The sequence below is a fragment of the Malus domestica genome, chromosome 09, assembly GCF_042453785.1.
Source record: "Malus domestica chromosome 09, GDT2T_hap1".
Classification (NCBI taxonomy): Eukaryota; Viridiplantae; Streptophyta; class Magnoliopsida; order Rosales; family Rosaceae; genus Malus; species Malus domestica.
The window spans coordinates 6513652-6532093 of record NC_091669.1 but is presented as its reverse complement, the minus strand read 5'-3'; the positions used below and the strand labels follow the sequence as shown (position 1 = coordinate 6532093).

The window sequence follows — 18442 nt, the reverse complement described above, 5'->3', positions numbered from 1 at the left end:
ACGTGAGGGCGAGGAGTGGCCGCCGCCACTCCCCTCGCCAGGAAACACCACTAGAGAGCTGGGTTCGCCACTCCTCTCGGGCCTCGTCGGAAAAACCTGGTCCATCTTCTCCTCTGTTTTTGCTGGGCAATCTGTTATGCTATGCGCAGCAGCAGCAGATTGCTGTTTTTTTTTTTTTAAATCCAGGCCAAAACGACGTGGTTTTGGGCTTGGTAAAAAAAATAAATTTTTTTAAAACAAAACAGCGCCGTTTCAGCCATTACCAATCTGTTTCATTTCTCCATTGGGTTCGCAGCCACCCAATTGGGTGTCTCTTGTTTCTGATTCCCCGCGAGCTTGTACCTGTGCAACTCGAGAGTCTTGTGTTCGAGCCTGACGACAAGGATTAAAACTTCGTTGCCTCACTGGGTTGTGGTGGTGGATCTGCTCGTAGAAATCGTACGGCTCCCAGATGTGGTCCAGAGGCAACGGCGGCGGCAACTGCAGTGACATCCTCACTAACGATTATGCCGTTGTTTTTGGTACTGTCTTTAATTCCATTGCTGACTCAATTCAAATTTTTATAACCCCGAAACAATAAAAGGTGAAAATTTGGGTTGTGTTTGTGTGGATTGGAAATTAATTGCATTGCATAGAATTATAGCGTAATGTTGTTATTTATTATTAATTATTGATATGAACCATTTGATGAATGAAATTGTTGATATTGATATGAATGAATATTGATGAATGAAGATTAGTGATGAATTTGTTGATTATTGATAATTTGAATTATTGAATAATTTAAATAATTACTGATATTGAGTAATTGAATTGTTAGTTTAATTAGTTATTAGTCATATAATAAAGTTACTCTAGCATTAATACATTACGAGACTGTAACTTTTTAGTTATTAGTCATAACATAAAATATCGCCAACAATAATTGTAACTTCTTTGTATTGGTATATTATTGTCTACTATGTAAAGAATTTGATTGTTCACATTGTTTTAGAACCCTTTACGCTTTTAAGTTTCGCCCCTCCGCTCGACAATTCCTGGCTTTGCCACTGGACACAATGCATTTGATCTTGCAATACATGGCATTTAAACACATGGAAAACAATTTGCAGAAACATAGAATCAATAAGTCATTAGAATGTATATATATACCAAACTCCGATTGGGCATGTACTCGTAGATCAATATCATTTCTTCGTCTTCAATACAGCAACCCAAGAGCCGAACGAGGCTGGTGTGTTGGAGCTTGGCAATAAGTTTTAACTCATTCATGAACTCCGGGTGTCCTTGGCCTGACCTTTTTGATAACCTTTTACTTGATTTTCAGCCAAAATGCCCTGTATAGAGGAATAAAATCGCACAAGAAAAAAAATTTGTTAGAGAAGTGCAAAGGAACGGTCATGTTTCTAAAACGAGAAATTATTTTCGAACACCCTTTTTTCTCCTTCAGCACACCCATGTGTACTGTCTCGTGATTCTTTTCTTTGGAATCATTCAATCCAAAGGTCATAAATAAACAAGAAGTGTGCATGAGGAGAAAATTTTTATTTAGAGTACACAGTAGAAGTGTCACCTTGTAGACAGGGCCAAATCCTCCCTCTCCGAGTTTATTAGCTTCAGCAAAGTTGTTTGTAGCAGCTATTATAGCCCTTAAACCAAAGATCGGCAGTTCTGCATCATTCTATTTCTATGCTCTCTTTTCTTTCCCAATGTTTTCTTCCATAAGAAATAGCCAAAAATGACAACAAGCAAACCTGTGATTGGTGAGACTATTGCAATCAAAAGGGATGACTTAATTACAGCTGCAAAGAGAACAAAAAGATCATTAGGACAACATTAATATTAATGGCTCAAGACAAGAATAATCATTGTCTTATTACGTTTTTTCTTAATGTCGGAAGCTGCAGCTCTGATGTATAAAGTTCTTCCGTCACCGCCATTGTTATCACGTTCTTTCAGATCCAAGACATCTCTATGCCATACTGAACATCCATTGCTACTGGCATAAGCATAAGCAGTGCAACGGCAGTCATTTAAGCAGATTGATCTACAACTTTCGATACTAACAGCATCTTCATATTTCATATTTTCAGGCAATGAATGGCTATGTATTCCTAGAAACCCGTCTCGAGTGGCATTCGCACACTGCACACTGGTTGTTCTTGACCACCCACCAGAATAAATCTGCAAGTCCCAATCACTCTGCCGGTTTGGCTTAAAGCCCTTCAAACATTTGCACGAGGGTGTGGGATTACAACTGGAGAAAGCCCCACAAAAAGCATAAACATCACACCCTTGTCTTGGTTGAACCCAAAACAAATTCCTCTGCTTGGAAATCTCCAACCATGTTAGTTGCTGAATCTGCCCCAAGGCAGATATGGAGCATCGAGATGCAATTCTCGGATCATAAAGAGAATAGGTGAAATAACTTTCGTTCTCATTCGTAACATAACTATAATTGAAGATATAATTTAGCCTCATTTCAGGAACCAGGTTGAAAATATGTGAACTTTCATCCCATGATCCGCTGGTCCGATACTGTTTAGACCTATTCCACAGTAAGATATATGAATTGCTTTCATCCAGGGATAGCTTAAGAGAGTAAAGACCTGGCGCAGGATCCTCCAAATTCTTCCATGAAGTGAGAATTTGGGCATGATCGGTAATTTTGTTGAATCCGAGTCTACCTCCTGGTAGCCAAGTATGGGTTGGATGATCAAAGCTTTGCCATAAAGGCTCTGACGTATTATTACTAGAGCCGGCTCTGAAGACAAGGTTTCCGCTATCCAAAAGAACTGCTTGTACAGAACCAGAACTGGTGGTGGAGTTTAAATCTGTTGACCAAACCGGGTTTTTGGACATGTTCCGGAGAACTAAATTACCATCTAAGATGGTCAACACAGAAGAAAATCTATCAGATACTGGTATTTCCCCAACACTACTTGGCTGCTGAATTCTTCAGCAGCCAAGTTCTTTCCGTATTTCCCTATTTGCTACCCAAACAACGGTCATCTCGGATACTACTTGCTTGGAGTACCATATGCCTATATGGTAGTTTGAAAGCTGACCTGGTTTGAAGAAACCTAGCTCAAACATCCCACCTGCAGAAACAATGGTTTGATTGCCTAGAGAGAGATTGGTTTTCGCTAATGGTGTCAGCTGCAAAGGAAACATGGGACTCGAGAAATGCACATAATAAAATAACGGAGAACACGGACTTTGAGTTTGGTTTGGTATTCATGGCTGCACAAAGAATTCAGCAGGCAGGCAAAGATTTAACGTATGCAAGTTACTGGAACTTAACCTATAAGCCCTTAAGTCAACTATTCAACCCATCACATACAGTTCCTTAGCTGGCATATTAGACTTTACATTTTAGAAAATACATATTGAACCCTTTAAGTGTTGTATAAAACAGCTAGTTGTCGGGGTGTTTATTCTAATATACTATACTATTTTCTCAACTGCTTGCCAGTCACCGCTCTTCCAACGCCTATCGACCTTCTGGCAAACTCATGGTGACTGTGTTGTGGGAAAAAATGGTAGGTGTTTGAGAAGAACAAACAGGACTGGAATTTCTGTGTGTTGAAAAGGCAGGTTCTTTGAAAGGTGGAAGAGATGTAGATTCATTGCCCTGCAGCATACGAATTACTAAAGACATTGTTGGTCGATCAGCTGGAGCTTCTTGAACACACAAAAACCCTACATGGATACACTTCAAAGCTTCATCGAGCCGACATGTTTCCCTTACCGATTCATCAATCACCTCCATTCCTCTTCCGTCTTTCCACAAGTCCCATGCCTAATTAAAATGTTGAACGCATGGTCATTTGTGAATTTGAAAGGCTTAAAAACAGAATGATCATGAGTTGGAATAGTTTTTCAGCACTTACCCATCCAGCAAGAGTTGGTGAATGTTCAAAGAGATAAAAAGCAGCATTCTTCTTTCCGCTGACAATCTCCAACAACACCACTCCGAAGCTGAATACATCTAATTTCTCAGAGAAATGACCATATCTCGCATACTCGGGTGACATGTAGCCGCTGCACATGAATTGACAATATGTAGAGAAGTAAGCAATAGAACATTACTTCAATGAAAACATGTACCAGATATATGCAGACTTACTATGTGCCAACAACCCTATTGGTATTCGCTTCAGTCTGATTTATCCCGAAAATCCTTGCCATTCCAAAGTCTGAAATTTTGGGGTTCAAGACTCCATCCAACAATATGTTACTTGTTTTTAGGTCCCTGTGGATGATTTTCAATCTCGAGTACTTGTGGATATAAAGTACTCCTTGAGCAATGCCTTCTATAATTCGAAAACGTCTTCCCCAATCTAATTCTCTTTTTTCAGGTGCATCTGATTGGACAAACCATGAAGAAAGATGAGCAAGTGTTTTTCTTTTCATTTTAGATAAAATATTTGGACACAGTGCATTTGAACTTGCAGTACATGGCATTTGCACACAAGGAAAACAATGTGCAGAAACAAAGAATTAATAAGTCATTAGCATGTATATACCAAACAAAAGTTTGTCCAAGCTCCGATTGGGCATGTACTCGTAGATCAATATCATTTCCTCGTCTTCAATACAGCAACCCAGGAGCCTAACGAGATTGGTATGCTGGAGCTTGGCAATAAGTTTTAACTCATTCATGAACTCCTGGTGTCCTTGGCCTGACTTTTTTGATAACCTTTTTATGGCTACTTCTTGATTTTCAGCCAAAATTCCCTGTATAGAGGAAGAAAATCGCTCAAGAGAAAATATTGTTAGAGAAGTACAAAAGAACGGTCATGTTTATGAAAGGAGAAATTATTTTCAGACACCCTTTTTTCTCCTTCTGCACACCCATGTGTACTTTGTCCCGTGATTCATCTCCTTGGAATTATTCAATCCAAATGTCATAAATAAACAAGGTGTGTGCATGAGGAGACAAATGTATTAGTATTTAGAATACACAGTGGAAGTGTCACCTTGTAGACAGGGCCAAATCCTCCCTCTCCGAGTTTATTAGCTTCAGCGAAGTTGTTTGTAGCTGCTATTATAGCCCTTAAACCAAAGATCGGCAGTTCTGCATCATTCATTTCACCTCCAGCCGCAACTTTACTTTTTGTTCCCAATGTTTTCTTCCATAAGAAATAGCCAAAAATGACAACAAGCAAACCTGTGATTGTTGAGACTATTGCAATCAAAGGGGACAACTTAATTACACCTGCAAAGAGAAGAAAACGATCATCAGGATAACATTAAGATTAACGGCTCCAAGTAAGACATGAATAATCATTCTCTTATTACGTTTTTTCTCAATGTCGGAAGCTGCAGCTCTGATGTATAAAATTCTTCCATCACCATCATTTGCTTCAAATTCTTGCAGATTCAAGACATCTCCATGCCATATTGAACATCCATTGCTGCTGTCATAAACATAAGCAGTGCACTGGCATTCATTTAAGCAAGCTGATCTACAACTTTCAAAACTAAGAGCGCGTTCATTTTGGCTATTTTCAAGCAAGGACTTGCTATTTTTTTCTAGAAACCCGTCTCCCGTAGCATTCCCACACTTCACACTGGTTCTTCTTGAACATCCACCAGAATAAATCTGCAAGTCCCAATCACTCTGCCGGTTTGGCTCAAAGCCCTTCAAACATTTGCAGTAGTTCAAGGATGTAGGTTTGCAACTGGAGAAAGCCCCACAAAAAGCATAAACATCACACTGTCTTGGTTGAGACCAAAACACATTCCACTGCTTGGAAGCCTCCAACCATGTTAGTTGCTGAACCTGTCCCGAGGCAGTCATCAAGCTTCGAGTTACAATTTTAGGATTGTTAATAGAATATGTGAGATAACTTTCGTTCTCATTCCTAACAGAACTATAATTGAAGTCATTAAATAGCCTCAATTCAGGAACCATGTTGAAATTACGCAAACTTTCATTCCATGGTCCGCTGGTCCAATACTGTCTAGACCTATTCCACAAATAGATACATGAATCGCCTTCATCTGGGGCTAGGTGAAGAGAGTAAAGACCTGGTGCAGGATCCTCCAAATTCTTCCATGAAGTCAGAATTTGGGAATGATTTGTAATTTTGTTGAATCCAAATTTACCTCCTGGTAGCAAAGTATCAGTTGGATGATCAAAGCTTTGCCATAAAGGCTCTAGTGTATTATTACTAGAGCCCGCTTTCAGGACAAGGTTTCCGCTGTCCAAAAGAACTGCTTGTACAGAACCAGAATTGGTGGTGGAGTTTAAATTTGTTGACCAAACCGGGGTTTTGGACTCGTCAAACAGAACTAAGTTACCATCTAAGATGCTCAATGCCGAAGAAAATATATCAGAAACTGGTATTTCCCTATTTGCTACCCAAACAACAGTCATCTTAGATACTACTTGCTTGGAGTACCATATGCCTATATAGTAGTTTGAAAGCTGACCTGGTTTGAAGAAACCTAGCTCAAACATCCCACCAGCAGAAGCAATGGTTTGATCGCCGGAGAGAGATTGGTTTTCACTGATAGTGTCAGCTGCTAGGGAAACATGGGACTCGAGAAATACACACACTAAAATAACGGAGAACACGAACTTTGAGTTTGGTTTGGTATCCATGGCTGTACAAAGAATTCAGCAGGCAGGCAATGATTTACCGTATGGATGTTACTGGAACTTAACCTATATGCCCTTAAGTCAACTATTCAACCCATCAGACAGTTCCTAGCCGGCACATTAGACTTTGTACTTTGTAGAAAATTCTATGCATTAAGTCAACTGTTCAACCCATCACACGCAGTTCCTAGCTTGTACATTGTCCTTCCTCTGTCAAAAGCTTCTCCTAGTATTACGCTTCTGTTCAAATTCATCAATACTCCACTGTATACAATGTGCAAACCCTGGAGGCATCACATATCCAAAACCCGAGAAGAGATGGAGGTATGTGTTACAATAAGGACATGTTCAAGTTAGATTGCGTCGACTGCAGGCTAATGTACCAAACTAAGCACTCATGCTCGATACAAATTATCATAATCTTTTCCAATCCATACAAGTTTTACCAACAAAAATTGATACAAAAACAGAGATACGTTGATAATTTTCAAATTCCAATTTACCACACGTCTGTTTTTTGGTCTGAATTCCAATCAAAAGACGGTACAACATAAACCCATCCACACATGACGAATCCAAGGTCATGATTTCCACGCGCCATTTTCTCCACCAATCATCCTCTTGTTTCCATGCTTGTTTGTACCACTTGGTACTCCTGCAAACTAATTACTCACTACAAAATCTAAATCCTCCAACAACAAAAAGATCAGCTGGGAACAACAGATAGGAAGGAGTCCATTTAGCGGGCAATTCAAAAACCAAAACCATTGACAAAGAATTCACGGACGACCCTGAAAACGGCTGGGAGAGGAAGGGTTCCTTTTTTTAGGGTACTCCCCCATGGAGACAGGGTGAGGCCTGTAGGTTTTAGAAATTATTATCACTATATTAATTACTTAACCCCAATTCAGTTAATAGAAGTATCCAGCAGCAGCTATTGAGCATACATATCAATTCATCACAAGAGTCGATTCCAACAAAAAATTAGATAAAATTTAACACAAATCACAAAATAAATGAAACAAAATTAGTGCAATTAGATGTAGTGTTGTTGTTTAACTCCAGTCTTGACCAGTAACACAGGATGAAGCTGATGACAACACTCTAATTTATGAGTTATTTCAGACCCTACACCTGATCGAAAAAGGATAAGGGTATAGTTGAAACTCAAAACCAACATTTAAACACAATACACAACAAAACCACATGACTGCAATGCCTCAGCTACATTGTTTCTGTCAAGGGATCGTAGTTTCCATGAGTAGGTTCTACCTGCACAAATGCAAGTTCTCGCTTCCGCTACGCCTCAAACACGTTGGATTGTAACATCATTGACGCCTAAACATTACTTAATCCGAACAAAATAATAAACCATATTCAACAACACAAGCAATTAGGACAAAAACAATGGATTTTGATGCTGATGAAGACTTAAAACCTCAGTTAAATCCATTAATGTCATATGCAATGTAGCTTCGCCGAGGGGTTCTCCTTGTAAACAAGGTCTCAGCTCCACTACACCTCAAAAAAGCGGATTGAATCATCACAGGCCAAAGGACAAGAAGATATCACCAAAATTTAACACACCAATCACAAGCAATTAATAACATACCAAACAACAAATCTAATCTTAGACAGACAACAAACCAAACAAGTAACACAAAAACATTTTACTAGGAGGGTAAGTAAGATTAAAACCTCAGCTAAATCCATTGAATTCATATGAACGCAGTTTCACTGAGGGGTTCTCCCTGTAAACAGGGTCTCAATTCCACTGCACCTCGAACAAGCGGATTGAATCGTCATCGGCACCACCAAAAACACAGAAATCCATAACACTAAAGAAAAACAAAATCAAATTAATAAACAGAAGGCTCAGAGTATGAAACAGCTCTCTCAATCACGAATTTTCTGAAGCAGAACTGGCATAAAGCTGTAAAATTTAGTCATCACCGCCAACATTAATCAACAAAACCCAAAAATGTCACCGACCCAAATCAGCAAATCAAAAACTTAAATGGCTCATATCAAGAAATTCAACCATTGATTATCACATTCTACTTCATCGATTGCTCTCAGAAGCGCGGATAATTTGTATTCATTGCCAAAAATTCACAAAACAATATCAAAATACATAAAAAAAAAAAAAATCCAAATTCTGAAAATTTAGTGGACGTTTTTAGTGGCAAAACTATGAGAAGAGAAAAACCCCCACGTTTGACACCGCAGTAGGATCTGCGCCTCCATGACTAGCTCTGTTTTCGGAGATTGTTCAAAAACAGGCTTAAGGTGTGTCGAGGCGCATCGGATCGTACGCTACTGAAAATTGATGAAAAGATTTAGGGTTTTTGTGGGAGATGTAGCGGTCGATTTGACACAGATAAGCCGTGGAGTAAAGCGAGGCTAAACTGCAACACTTGACGGCGACGGCGGCGTCAGAGGGAGGACGCTTTCCGATGTCTGAATTCGTCGAAAACGGACGCATTTTTTATGTACGTCCTCCGTATATATACCATACTCATGTTGTCTCTCTCAAAAACAAGTTTAACTGATTTTCTTTTTTCTTTTTCTTTTTCTGTTTGTGTTTTTGGGCTCGTCCCGATAAAGAATCAGCACAATCATGGGTTTCAAGGTTGTGGAGATCAATAATGCCGAAACTGGCAGTGGAGCTTTGTTCGAGATTAAACTGATGTCCTTACTGATGCTAATTGTAATCAAACTGACTCTTACATTGATGGTAATTAGACTCAAATTGATGATATTAACGTTGTTAGAATGGTGCATTCGTCGGTTGATCCACACTCTTACGTTGGTTTGTTTGTTGACTTATAATTCCTATAATTTAGAATTTCCTCTTTAAGATGGATCCCCGTGTAATATGAGTAATATGAGAGAAATATCTTTGTAATCTTCTGTAATTATTCTTCCCTATTTAGTTAGAATTAAGATTGTATATTCTACCTTTTCCTGAGAAGAATAAACACATCATTCAAAGCATTCTCTTCTTGGCACCAGAGCCTAGGTTAAGAAAAAAACCAAAAGCCGTTCCCTATGCGCAGAACAAAACTCCTAGTCGCGCACCAGTTGTGCTACGCCGTCCGACCAGCGAGCGACGCCGTCGTTGCTGACCCGAGTCCACCGCACCGATCCGTATCTATCATGATCCACTGCTGCATCGCACCCAAATCGAAGCTCGCGTGCCTTGTAGCTCACGAACCGACATCGAATCATTGTTGCTGCAATACCGACACCAACCCAGTTGTCGATTAGCTGCTTCTACTGCTAAATCGACGGGAACACCTCTCTTAAAATCATTGCTACAAACCAATCTTACTGAAATCAATTTGAACCCTTCCCATTTGCACTTGCGCGTGTTTTGAAAGCCCCATGAGGAAGAATGAAAAAAACAGGAAAAAAAAAGAGAAAAGAAATAGAAAAAGAAAGAAAACAAAAAGTAAATGATTGTTTTTTATTTTGAGTTTTTGAGGCCCACGGTTTGTATTGTTTTTTTATCTTGAGTTTTTGACGAAAATTTCTTGTGATTAATATGTGCAGGTGCATTTAGGATGAATACTACGTGTTAAGGGTTGTATGATTTTTTTAAAAAGTTTCACAAAACTTAATGAGTCATGCATGTTTAGATGTGATGGCGGATCCTTAATGCTTTCTTAATTTGATTTCTACAAAACTATTTCATTTTTTCTCATTTTTAATAAGGAAAACTAATAAAAAGAGCTTGAAAACTTTGAGTTTTAACGATAATAACAAAATAAATGGTGAAGTGAATAGTATTAGGATTGACTTTTTAGTGTAAAAATGTGATTTTTCGTTAAAGTGAACTGTACAATAAGCTTTTCGTTAAAATTCAATTTTTAATATTGCAGATTGATTTACTTTTATTAATTAAATTCGTTTTATTACATTAGGTCATGAAAATCAATCATCACAATTTTTGTTTTACAATAATGAATTGAAATTTGGTTTGTTTCGAATTATTTAATAATCCATGTGGAAACTATTTATACTACAATATCTTTGTCATTTTTGCAAGTATTATATGAGTTTTTAAAACTGTTACGTGCGTGGTAAAATCCCTATCACTGGTATTTCCCTATTTGCTACCCAAACAACAGTCCTCTCAGATACCACTTGCTCTCAGATGCTACTTGCTTGGAGTACCATATACCTATATAGTAGTTTGAAAGCTGACCTGGTTTGAAGCACTAGTACAAAAACATGTTTGCGCGACGAAAACTTGCGCGACGCATTAAATTACGTCGCGCAAAGACGTTTTGCGCGACGTACGTACCCCTACGTCGTGCAAAACAGCTTTGCGCGACGTTACTTTGCGCGACGAAGAACTACGTCGCCCAAAACGGCTTTGCGCGACGTACGTACACCTACGTCGTGCAAAACGGCTTTGCGCGACGTAGTCCGTCGTCGCGCAAACTTTTGGCGCCAAACCCTTAGAATTTACCGCTTTTTCCCACCTTTGCGCGACGCATGCCCACCTACGTCGCGCAAAGTTGTTTTGCGCGACGTAGGTGGACATGCGTCGCGCAAAGTCACAAACTTTTTTTTCTTTTCATTTGATCAGTTTGGGAGGCAGAAACTGCATACCCAGTTGCAGCAACTACCTCCATCGCCCATCTCTCTCTTCAAAATCGTCTACCAGATCAGGTTTGAAGTTTGAATTACTAGGAATAGCCATAATGCCTAAATCTGTAATCGTTAGAAACAATGTTATTATTTTGTATGTCTTGCTCTCCCCAATTCCCACATTAGTTAACACAACTAGTTTTTATTTTGGATCTATGAATAACAACAAAGGAATTTCGTAATTCTAATCATCAACAAGATCTCCCCAGTCCAAATAATTGCTAGAAAAGGGACAACTTTTTGAACTCTCCAGCAACCAAAGCCCCGAAGTAACAACCAAAATTTGATTTTCTCCCAAAGTTCCTCAACTCCACACCTTCACTTTGCTCAAATATCCGCCTTCCATCTGAATTACTACTAACACCATGCACTGCAGGAGACCATTTCTTTCTTACCCTTACCTTTGTTTCTCAGGGAGCAAAGAAACAGAACTCCGACCTAATTTACATTGTCAACCCCATACAATCTCCACCACATAGTTGTAAACATATGATCCACACTCCTTTCGCCCTCTTTGTTGCACAAAATGCATCAGTGAGGTGAAACACACACAAAAGGCAATTTCCTGGATCATATCACATGTATCCTCCAGTGAGCCAGTCCAAGCCAAAACTTTTACTTTTGGTGGAACTCTTGCTTTCAAATCTGCCCAAAAGGTTGGATGGAGTCCTGGATTAGCAGCTTTGCTTTGATTTGAGAATCTAATATACGACTTACATTAGAACTCCCTTCAAGTATCAATTTTCCATTTCTTGCATCAACGTTATATTATAATGCAATATACACACACACATTCTGATACCAGTAACATTGCAGAGATCTCCTCCATCTAAATTCCATTCAGATTTCTTAACCCGAAATCCGAACCATTGGCTCGTTGAAACTAATTTCGTACAATGCGTTTCCCATCAAATTCAATGGTATATATATTTAGTAAGTACATTTTAATTTATTTATTTTGTACTCATAAGCAAAAGCAAAAAAAAAAAAAAAAAAAAAAAAAAAACTTTGCGCGACGTAGGTACACATGCGTCGCGCATAATAGCTTTGCGCGACGCAGGTGGACCTACGTCGCGCAAAGTTTTTTTTTTTTTTTTTGGGTTCTTGTATTGCCTTTTTCTTTTGTGGTATCCACTTGTGTAAATGTTTTAAATTGATGATCAAATTAGTTTATTGTATTCATATAGGATTAAGGAGTGTAGCTATAAAAAATCATCAAAATCAGAGTTAAAACTACCGTTAAATTGTGCTTTTTCATTTATAACCGTTGAAAAGTTTTGTCCCGTTACTTGATCTCTGAATGTTTGTTTTTTGCAATTTTTGGCGGACGCAATCTCGAAGCATGTACAAATAAGTTTGACGGTTGGATCGTTAAAACTAGTTTCGTACAATGCGTATCCCATTAAAACGATAGATTCCCTAACACTTAGAGTTTATTTATACTATCATTAAGTTTAACATAACATTTTGTGGTATCCGTTTGTGTAAATATTTTAAATTGAGGATCGAATCGGTTCGTTGTATTCATATAGGCTCAAGGAGTGTAGCTCTAAAAAGTCATCAAAATCGGAGTTAAAACTACCGTTAAATCATGCTTTTTTGTTTATAACCGTCGAAAAGGTTTGTCCCGTTACTTGATATCTGAATGTTTTTTTTTCTCAATTTTTGGCGTATGCGATCTCGGAATATATACAAACAAGTTTGATGGTTGGATCGTTGAAATTAGTTTCGTACAATGCGTATTTCATCAAAACGATAGATTCCCTAACACTTGGAGTTTATTTATACTATCATTAAGTTTAACATAACATTTTGTGGTATCCGCTTGTGTAAATATTTTAAATTGAGGATCGAATCGGTTCGTTGTATTCATATAGGCTCAAGGAATGTAGCTCTAAAAAATCATCAAAATCGGAGTTAAAACTACCGTTAAATCGTGCTTTTTTGTTTATAACCGTCGAAAAGGTTTGTCCCGTTACTTAATATCTGAATGTTTGTTTTTCTCAATTTTTGGCGTATGCGATATCGGAATATATACAAACAAGTTTGACGGTTGGATCATTGAAATTAGTTTCGTACAATGCGTATCTCATTAAAACGATAGATTCCCTAACACTTAGAGTTTATTTATACTATCATTAAGTTTACACATAACATTTTGTGGTATCCGCTTGTGTAAATATTTTAAATTGAGGATCGAATCGGTTCGTTGTATTCATATAGGCTCAAGGAGTGTAGCTCTAAAAAATCATCAAAATCGGAGTTAAAATAACCGTTAAATCGTGTTTTTCGTTTATAACCGTCGAAAGGTTTTGTCTCGTTACTTGATATCTGGATGTTTGTTTTTTTCCAGGTTTTGGCGTATACGATCTTGGAATATATACAAACAAATTTGATGGTTGGATCGTTGAAATTAGTTTCGTAGAATGCGTATTTCATCAAAACGATATATTTCCTAACACTTGGAGTTTATTTATACTATCATTAAGTTTAACATAACATTTTGTGGTATCCGCTTGTGTAAATATTTTAAATTGACGATCGAATTGGTTCGTTGTATTCATATAGGCTAAAGGAGTATAGTTGGAAAAACTCAACAAATTGGAGTTAAAATAACCGTTAAATCGTGATTTTTCGTTTATAACCGTCAAAAGGTTTTGTCATGTTACTTGATATTTGGATGTTTTTTTTTTCCAATTTTTGGCGTATGCGATATCGGAATATATACAAACAATTTTGACGGTTGGATTGTTGAAATTAGTTTCGTACAATGCGTATTCCATCAAGTTCAAAGGTATATATATTTATTAAGTAAATTTTCGGTAAAATTTATATTTGAAAAAAAAAAAAAAAATCTTGCGCGACGTCGAAATGTATACCTGCGTCGAGCTATTTGTCATTATTTTGGCGGGGCAATTATGAAAAATAGGCGCTTTTTTTTAAAAAAAAAATCCCAAATTTTCCAAACCAAAAGCCTTCCACTCTCTCATCTCTCTCACTCGATCTCTCTTCCCAAACCAAAAGCCTTTCGGTCTCTCATCTCTCTCACTCCAGCCGACTATCCTCCTCAACCAATTCCACCCGAGTACCAGAATCACTCTCAGACTCTCAGTCCCTCGACTCCCTTCCCTCGACTCTCCAACTCTGAATCGTCCTCCTCCTCGTAGTGCTCACCAGCCATCACCCCATCACCCCCGCCGTCGATTCTCTCCTCTTCGACAACACCCCCGCTGTCATCCATCTAAAATTTAGGTAATTTTGATTTAAGGTTTTGTTATTAATGTGAATTTCTGGTGTAGGGATTTTAGGGTTTTTAAATTAGAATTTGTAGATTGATGATTGTTCTGTTGCCACCATTTAGGGTTTTCCTAAAATTTGAATTGCATTTGTAGATTGATGATTGATGGCTGGTGTTATGTATGTTTATAGATGATTGGTTGAAATTTCATGCGTTCATTTGAGTTATAAGTTGTATGAATCTAAGAAATATTTAAGGTCAAAACTAATGAACCTGACTTAGTAGCCGTAAATCATAGTTAACTACATCCTATGACTTTTGAACCGAGTTGAGATTTCCATAACCAAAGGGTGGGTTTGGTATTCCGTTTTTCTTTGGCTTCGGTTCGATTTTTTTGGGTTTTCGATTTTTCAAACCTATTCCTACTAGCCAATGTGTATCATCTGTAGTATCACATTATCTTTCATTAAATATGGTTAATGTTAATGCGTTTGTGCAGGGAATTGGGTTTGCTGCTCATTAGGAATTGGTTTTAGTGAATTGGGTTTTATTTGGTTTTGTGCAGGGAATTGGGTTTATCACATAATCTTTTCTTGAGAAAAGCTGCTAGTGAAGTTCAGCTGTTTTCACAGAATTTATTTGATAAGTTCTGATAGTTATTGCTTTTATCTGTATGTTGCTTTGGTGTTCAGATATCCCCAACATTAGCTCCAGTTGATGCGTTGGAGAGGTATACTCAGATATCTAGTCATTCTCTTCATAGAACAAGCAAACCAGGAATTTTATCGATTGATATTCAGTCTAACAAGGTATGAGATTGTGTTTACCTCTGCTATTATATCATTTTGTTTAAGCATCACTTCCATATGGGTATTTGACTCCAGTGAAAGACTCTTAGGTTCGTACTGGATGTTGCATGATTTTGCTCTTCAATACTGCCTTTGTACTATTAGAAGTGCATTTTGATCTTTAATGTTCATATATCTACAGTTTTAGGTTTAGGGATGATCCTAAACCAAATGTCTTGAAATGAAGAAAACGAATTTAGTAGGAACAAATCTAGAATTTATTGAGCCTTGAAGCTCTCTTGTTTTAGTGTTCTTTTGCGTAATGGTATTTGATGAGAATTTAGATCTTTTGCATGCTTTTCCTACCTTAATCCACACTTTACACTGATCTTTTGTCTTCATGGTATATACGGGATTATGGATTAAGGACAAAGTCATAAATCCTTGTGTGTCTGTCCTGTGTATTTTATGTCATTGAACTCAGTTATGTTTCCATTTTGCTGATCAAGTATTACTTTTTGGCTTTATTCTCGCAGAATCTCATTGCAACTGGAGGGGTTGATACAAATGCTGTAATCTTCATTACTATTTTATCTTCTCTATTTACTGGAGTTGTCATTAGCTTTGTTTGTCATTCATTATTAACTTGGCCACCGCTAAACTCTGCCTACCTCACAGTTACAAGTTTAACCTTGGGACTTTTTATGTACATCTATGTGGATCTACACGGATTTAAATTTATATTCTAAAGTTACTTTTTATGCAACTGGGGGTGGTGATCAACCTCCCTGACCCAAACACAAAAAGGAGATCAGGAAAAAAAGAGGATAAATTGGAGTCAATAAAGAACTTTACATGCATGCAATTTAGATGTTATTGCATAGGTTGTAAGGGTGTAACCAATCAGATATTCAACCTAGTGTACTCCATCTTTTGATGTTGTATCATCATTTTTCCCCTTTAATGTTGCAGACAGTTCGCATATGGCAAGGCTCTGATGATGGGAACTATAACTGTAGGCACATTGTGAAGGACCATACTGCTGAGGTAAATGGTTTGGACTTGAGTTCTCCAAAATTTGTTCAAAGTTAAAGCCCTTTTAGGCGGACAAAATATGTAATGAGCAGCAAATCCAAAAAAGGACCGCAGTGAATCTTCCTCTTTGTGTACATTTTTGCTCACAAAATACACATACTGCCACGGTTTAACTAATTTGATCCTTCCTCTTCGTGAAACGGGTGCCTCTTCTTCCAGATTGTCCACAGGAGAGGTCAATTCCTTGAAGGAGGAAGTGACAACCCTAAGAGGTCAGGTTGCGGCCCAGGGCGACCATATTAGGGCCCAGGACGAGAGGATGAATATGATTGTTCAGGCCTTAGCGATGTCCGGCCTCCAAATCCCGACGATGCCAGCACCTAATGTTGCTCCACCTTCGACTTCCCAGCCATTTTGCCCCGACGATACCGAGTAGCATGATGTATTAAACTTAGAAGACTTGTAGTTTTTTATTTTTTTGTTCGGACAAACATACATTTTCATATATTCTATAATTATTTACTTTTTCTTGGTTTATTAATTATTTTTTAGAATGTAATTATGATATTTATTAAAAATTAAAAAAATAAATATAAATGACAAAAAAAAAATTAAATAAATAAAACTTTGCGCGACGTAGGTAGGCATTACGTCGCGCAAAGTAGCTTTGCGCGACGTAGATCCTGCGTCGCGCAAAGATACTTTGCGCGACGCAGTGCCTACCTACGTCGCGCAAACCCTAAACCCTAAACCCTAAATACTTTGCGCGACGAAGGTTCGTTTGGCTAATTTTTGGGCGACGTATTTTTGACTTTGCGCGACGACGGTCCTACGTCGCGCAAAGTATTTTTTGTACTAGTGAAGAAACCTAGCTCAAACATCCCACCTGCAAAGACAATGGTTTGATCGCCCGAGAGAGATTGGTTTTCGCTGATAGTGTTCAGCTGCAAGGGAGATGTGAGACTTCCAAAATGCACATAATAAAATAACGGAGAACTCGAACAATAAGATTGGTTTGGTATCCATTGCTGCACAAAAAAAAGAGAAGCTAGAATTTAAACTATACTGTATGAATTCCAAGTCAACTATAAAAGGGTCAAGGGTAAATGAACCTTGACAACGAAAATCTTGTTTTTCTTGCTATTTAATATTGATCAGTACGTAGCTGCCATTACGACCATGTCTTCGTAGAAGGTTTTTTTATTTTTTATTTTTTTTTATTTTTTATTTGTCAAATAAAAGCTATAGAAAAGGGCATGAATATGGGTCCAGATATAATGTTACGTCCCACTTAGTGATACGATTATTATATAAGATATTACCATTGAAACATTCATTATATCCATGTATGCAAGATTTAAATGTAACTTTCCGGACTACTCAGTCAAACGTATTAGGATCGAAAATGTTGAACTTTTGTTCCTTCACTTTTCAATGATTCTGACAGTAAAATTATATTATATTATATATATACACTAAAGAGTGATGTTATTCTTACCTCAATATCTTATTTTTCCACTCACCTTTTAATGAATTTTTTAATTACAAATTTGTCCATTTACAAAAAGATTAATAAGGACATTAATTATCTTGTTTTGCTTAATTTAAAAAAAAAAAAAAAAACAAGTTGGGTATGGGAGACAATTTGTCTACCTTAAACCTTAACTCATATTTTCATCTCATTTCATTCAGAGAAAGTAAAAAAAAAAAAAATAGCAATAGACTTAGAAGATGACTTTTTCATTGAATATGTAGAAAATGAAGCTTAAACAGAAGAGGTCGAAGATTATGTTTCCATTGAAAAGGTAGAAGAATAATTTTGTGTGTAGGTCATTTGAATTTGCCTATCGTATTTTTAAATTTGTCGTTGTCGAAATATTTTGAATTTGGATACCTCTGTCGTTTCTATTTGAATTTGCAGACTTTAGTAATTTTCATTTACATATTATTTCTTATATTTTTTAAGAGACAATTTTATAATTTCATATGTACATATATATTAAAGGTTATTTTGGGAATAATAGTGAGCGAGAAAATAACATTTTAATTTTTTAACTTTTTAAGATAGATGAAAATATAACGTGGGTGAGAAAAATAAGATAATATGGTAAG

General features: G+C 37.4%; 2 protein-coding genes, 2 long non-coding RNA genes and 6 other non-coding genes across 10 annotated transcripts; 2 read left to right on the top strand and 8 right to left on the bottom strand.

Moving 5' to 3' along the window:
- Positions 1–273: 273 nt before the first annotated feature.
- On the top strand, positions 274–3464 carry LOC139188221 (uncharacterized). Its single transcript, XR_011571514.1, has 2 exons — positions 274–521; positions 2094–3464. It is a non-coding gene; the product is annotated as an uncharacterized lncRNA (long non-coding RNA).
- LOC139187609 (G-type lectin S-receptor-like serine/threonine-protein kinase At2g19130) lies at positions 1234–2862 on the bottom strand. Its single transcript, XM_070805427.1, has 3 exons — positions 1881–2862; positions 1574–1802; positions 1234–1337 (listed from the first exon to the last, which is right to left on the bottom strand). The coding sequence occupies exons 1-2, from the start codon at positions 2860–2862 to the stop codon at positions 1651–1653; spliced, it is 1134 nt and encodes a 377-aa protein (XP_070661528.1). The 3' UTR covers positions 1234–1337; positions 1574–1650.
- LOC139187646 (receptor-like serine/threonine-protein kinase SD1-8) lies at positions 3275–9140 on the bottom strand. The gene is made up of 6 exons (XM_070805425.1): positions 5305–9140; positions 4983–5221; positions 4530–4740; positions 4130–4367; positions 3894–4044; positions 3275–3802 (listed from the first exon to the last, which is right to left on the bottom strand). Exons 1-6 carry the CDS (start codon positions 6611–6613, stop codon positions 3494–3496), a joined length of 2457 nt encoding a protein of 818 aa, XP_070661526.1. The 5' UTR covers positions 6614–9140; the 3' UTR covers positions 3275–3493.
- LOC114827219 (small nucleolar RNA snoR97) lies at positions 7649–7756 on the bottom strand. The gene has a single exon (XR_003776437.2). It is a non-coding gene; the product is annotated as a small nucleolar RNA snoR97 (small nucleolar RNA).
- On the bottom strand, positions 8047–8161 carry LOC114827207 (small nucleolar RNA Z278). Its single transcript, XR_003776425.1, has one exon. It is a non-coding gene; the product is annotated as a small nucleolar RNA Z278 (small nucleolar RNA).
- On the bottom strand, positions 8307–8420 carry LOC108174101 (small nucleolar RNA Z278). Its single transcript, XR_003776423.1, has one exon. It is a non-coding gene; the product is annotated as a small nucleolar RNA Z278 (small nucleolar RNA).
- LOC114827197 (small nucleolar RNA Z223) lies at positions 8479–8571 on the bottom strand. The gene has a single exon (XR_003776418.1). It is a non-coding gene; the product is annotated as a small nucleolar RNA Z223 (small nucleolar RNA).
- On the bottom strand, positions 8629–8717 carry LOC114827227 (small nucleolar RNA U36a). The gene has a single exon (XR_003776445.1). It is a non-coding gene; the product is annotated as a small nucleolar RNA U36a (small nucleolar RNA).
- LOC114827229 (small nucleolar RNA snoR134) lies at positions 8966–9062 on the bottom strand. Its single transcript, XR_003776447.1, has one exon. It is a non-coding gene; the product is annotated as a small nucleolar RNA snoR134 (small nucleolar RNA).
- Positions 9141–14194: 5054 nt separating the features above from the next.
- On the top strand, positions 14195–16867 carry LOC103415552 (uncharacterized). The gene is made up of 5 exons (XR_003775970.2): positions 14195–14521; positions 15200–15316; positions 15832–15867; positions 16268–16342; positions 16550–16867. It is a non-coding gene; the product is annotated as an uncharacterized lncRNA (long non-coding RNA).
- Positions 16868–18442: the final 1575 nt, after the last annotated feature.

What these genes read in the sequence shown, in the direction of transcription:
- LOC139187646 (XM_070805425.1), bottom strand. Translation starts at nt 6,613, where the DNA reads ATGGATACCAAACCAAACTCAAAGTTCGTGTTCTCCGTTATTTTAGTG. An exon ending in CTTGGACAAACTTTTGTTTG is followed by an intron (nt 4,368 to 4,529) that starts GTATATACATGC and finishes TTGTCCAATCAG; the next exon opens with ATGCACCTGAAAAAAGAGAA. An exon ending in AATAGGGTTGTTGGCACATA is followed by an intron (nt 4,045 to 4,129) that starts GTAAGTCTGCAT and finishes ATTCATGTGCAG; the next exon opens with CGGCTACATGTCACCCGAGT.
- LOC139187609 (XM_070805427.1), bottom strand. Translation starts at nt 2,862, where the DNA reads ATGTCCAAAAACCCGGTTTGGTCAACAGATTTAAACTCCACCACCAGT. An exon ending in TTCCGACATTAAGAAAAAAC is followed by an intron (nt 1,803 to 1,880) that starts GTAATAAGACAA and finishes TTCTCTTTGCAG; the next exon opens with CTGTAATTAAGTCATCCCTT.